Raw genomic sequence first — 3,608 nt, forward strand, 5'->3', positions numbered from 1 at the left:
TCAAATTTTTATTGTGTAGGATAGATTCAACTTTTGGTATTGGGATGAAGAATACATCGATCTATTGATAGAATGAAATTTGATAGATGTCCGTGCACTTGTTGCTAGAATAAAAATTAAAGATGAGACTAGATGCGAAGAAGCAACGTCTGCTTTAGACTCGAAGAAGAAAAAAGCATGCAAAATCGAGACTCCACAGATCAATCAATATAATAATAAAGGCATCGAGAAGTCACTAATCCAACTTACAGGAGCCGTTATGAAAGTCCGATATCTTTTAAAATGTCTTCTTGTGATTTTTTTGTCAACCTATTCTAGTCAAGATTTTGTGAATGTACTCCGATGTATCAATAAAATTGATGATGAAAACAATAAGAAATGCGTCAAAAAAATATATGCAGACAAGATGCGGCCGAAATGCGGCCGCACGGCCGGCGCTGATCTATGTCGTGTCTATCGGGTGTAAGTAGAAGTGAATTGTTAATTGGGTTGGGTCAAGCATCCTTCTGTTCGTTGGGAATTTGTATTATTGTACTACAAGGGAAGAACTCGAGGGCGCACGTCAAAGACACCAACAACTAGGTAGGCATGCCGCACCTATTGAATCGAGTTCCATGTCAAAATTTTCAAGTCATTATGCAAACGTTGGTATACCCATATTGTATTCACACTGGACCGTAGGAGGGAAACCCTTTTTCGGCATCACGAACTGACGTTTACCGCTTAGCGACCAGTGAACTTATTTTTATCTATAAAAGGCTAGCAGCATAGATAGCTATATATGTATAGGTTGGTGTGGTGACAGTGACTAGCAGAAGTAATTAACTATCTATAAACTTGCTGCAGTATCATACAAGTGATAGTCTCGACTAATTAGATGCGCATGTGTGCTTTGCAACGGAAACGGTACGTAACCCGGCGGCAGGCATGCAAGCTAAACTAGATCGAGTGCACTGGCTGTAGCCACACTCCAAAGCTAGAGCACGCTCCAGCTCAAGCTTCTCCCTTGAAGCTAGCCCTGATAGTTCATCCACCAAATAACGAAAATTGCCGCCTAAGGCATGGGCACCTGTCTGTCGTGCGACCATTCATGCATGCACCTCAAGCAAACGGCCCGGCCGGCCGGTGGTACGTAGTTGCCACACGTTTGGGACCTCCTGTTCAGTGCATATATAAACTCAGCACAAGTGCTTGTCTCAACACTCATTCCACCCTCCATCATCTGGTCCTCTGCTCGTCAAGAGCTACCTCAAGATACAAGCTATGGCCATGGCTATCTGCTCTGGCCTTCCTGCTCCGTGCTCTCTCCTCTTGGCAACCCTGCTGCTGCTCATCGTCCAAGCGCAGAGCGTCACCAGACACTACGATTTCAATGTATGTCCACAGTTCATTTCATCTAGTATCTTGATTTGATCACATCCTTGCATGCATGGCGTTCGCCTTGACCACGCCTCTGCATGCACGCAGGTGCAAATGGCGAACGTGACGAGGCTGTGCGGCACCAAGAGCATCGTGACGGTGAACGGGGAGTACCCCGGCCCGGCGCTGGTGGCGAGGGAAGGCGACCGCGTCGTCGTCCGCGTCACCAACCGCGTCGCGCACAACGTGACGCTGCACTGGCACGGCATCCGCCAGCTGCGCACCGGCTGGGCCGACGGCCCGGCCTACGTCACGCAGTGCCCCATCCAGACGGGCCAGAGCTACGTCTACGACTTCACCGTCACCGCGCAGCGCGGCACGCTGTGGTGGCACGCGCACATCTCCTGGCTGCGCGCCACCGTCTACGGCGCCATCATCATCCTCCCCAAGCACGGCGTGCCTTACCCGTTCCCCGCGCCGCACAAGGAGGTCCCCGTCGTCTTCGGCGAGTGGTGGAGGGCCGACACGGAGGCGGTGGTCAGGCAGGCGCTCCGGACGGGCGGAGCACCCAATATCTCCGACGCTTTCACCATCAACGGGCTCCCTGGGCCGCTCTACAACTGCTCTGCCAAAGGTACTCCTACCTACGTGCTTTCTATTATGTCCAGCCAATGTCACAGGTTAGAAAACGTGCTAACTAATATTTGGTGTTGTGCATGATGCAGACACTTTCAAAATGAAGGTGGAACCCGGAAAAACGTACATGTTGCGCCTCGTCAACGCCGCGCTCAACGACGAGCTCTTCTTCTCCGTCGCCAATCACACGCTCACCGTCGTCGAGGTCGACGCCGTCTACGTCAAGCCTTTCACCGTCAAGACCCTGATCATCTCTCCTGGCCAGACCACCAATGTGCTCCTCACCGCCAAGCCGTTCTACCCCAAGGCCAACTTCTACATGTCCGCCGCGCCCTACTCCACCATCAGGCCCGGCACCTTCGACAACAGCACCGTCGCCGGCATCATCGAGTACCAAAAGCCCGGCTCCCCCTCCGTGGCAAGCTTTGACAAGGACTTGCCGCTGTTCAAGCCGGTTCTCCCGCGGTTCAACGACACGGGCTTCGTCACCAACTTCACCTCCAAGCTTCGCAGCCTCGCCACGCCGCGGTACCCGGCTGCCGTGCCACAGTCGGTGGACAAGCGGTTCTTCTTCACGGTGGGGCTGGGCACGCTCCCGTGCCCCGCGAAGACGACGTGCCAGGGGCCCACCAACAAGACGCAGTTCGCGGCGGCCATGAACAACGTCTCCCTGGTGCTCCCTTCCACGGCGCTCCTCCAGTCGCACTTCACCGGCATGTCCCGGGGCGTCTACGGGTCCAACTTCCCGGTCACGCCCCTCTTGAAATTCAACTACACGGGGGCGCCGCCGAACAACACGAACGTGGCCAAGGGGACCAAGCTCCTCGTGCTGCCATTCAACGCTTCGGTGGAGCTGGTGATGCAGGACACGAGCATCCTCGGCTTCGAGAGTCACCCCCTGCACCTGCACGGCTTCAACTTCTTTGTGGTCGGGCAAGGGTTTGGCAACTACGATGCCGTGAACGACCCTGCCAAGTTCAACCTCGTCGACCCGGTAGAACGGAACACCGTTGGGGTGCCCGCCGGCGGGTGGGTGGCCATTCGCTTCCTCGCCGATAACCCAGGTAACTACAGTTTAGTACAAGTTGCACTGGAATAATGTTTTTGTCCATGCTCATATGTATCATATGCAAGCGTGTGCAGGTGTATGGTTCATGCATTGCCATCTGGAGGTGCACACAACGTGGGGACTGAGAATGGCATGGCTGGTGCTAGACGGGAGCCTTCCGAGCCAGAAGTTGCTCCCCCCGCCGGCCGATCTCCCCAAATGCTAGGCGCACAGGCTTAGAGCCGTTGGTTTTGTTTGATTTGTTCGCAAATTTACGATTGACTTCTCTTGTTGAGGGCTCTAGTTTGGTACTAGACGGAAGCCTTCCGAACCAGAAGTTGCCCCCCCCCCCCCCCCCCCCCCACCCACCGGCTGATCTCCCCAAATGCTAGTCACAGAGGATCAGAGCCGTTGGTTTCCTCTCTAATTTGATTTGTTCGGTAATTTGCGATTGATGCCTTCAGTCGAGGGTTGTAGCTTTTTTAGTTGGTTTGCTGACCTTACAATTTTCTTTGCATTTAAATTTATTATTTCACTTGATTAGCAGTTTGTAATGAGAATGTTT

The 3,608-nt window shown here is 53.2% G+C and overlaps 1 protein-coding gene across 1 annotated transcript; it reads left to right on the forward strand.

The window, feature by feature from the left end:
• Nucleotides 1-1,223: 1,223 nt before the first annotated feature.
• On the forward strand, nt 1,224-3,404 carry LOC123167014 (laccase-4-like). Its single transcript, XM_044584851.1, has 4 exons — nt 1,224-1,374; nt 1,468-1,993; nt 2,085-3,059; nt 3,139-3,404. The coding sequence occupies exons 1-4, from the start codon at nt 1,264-1,266 to the stop codon at nt 3,267-3,269; spliced, it is 1,743 nt and encodes a 580-aa protein (XP_044440786.1). The 5' UTR covers nt 1,224-1,263; the 3' UTR covers nt 3,270-3,404.
• The last annotated feature ends 204 nt before the right edge of the window (nt 3,405-3,608 follow it).

This window comes from Triticum aestivum, chromosome 7D (genome assembly GCF_018294505.1).
Source record: "Triticum aestivum cultivar Chinese Spring chromosome 7D, IWGSC CS RefSeq v2.1, whole genome shotgun sequence".
Taxonomy (NCBI): domain Eukaryota; kingdom Viridiplantae; phylum Streptophyta; class Magnoliopsida; order Poales; family Poaceae; genus Triticum; species Triticum aestivum.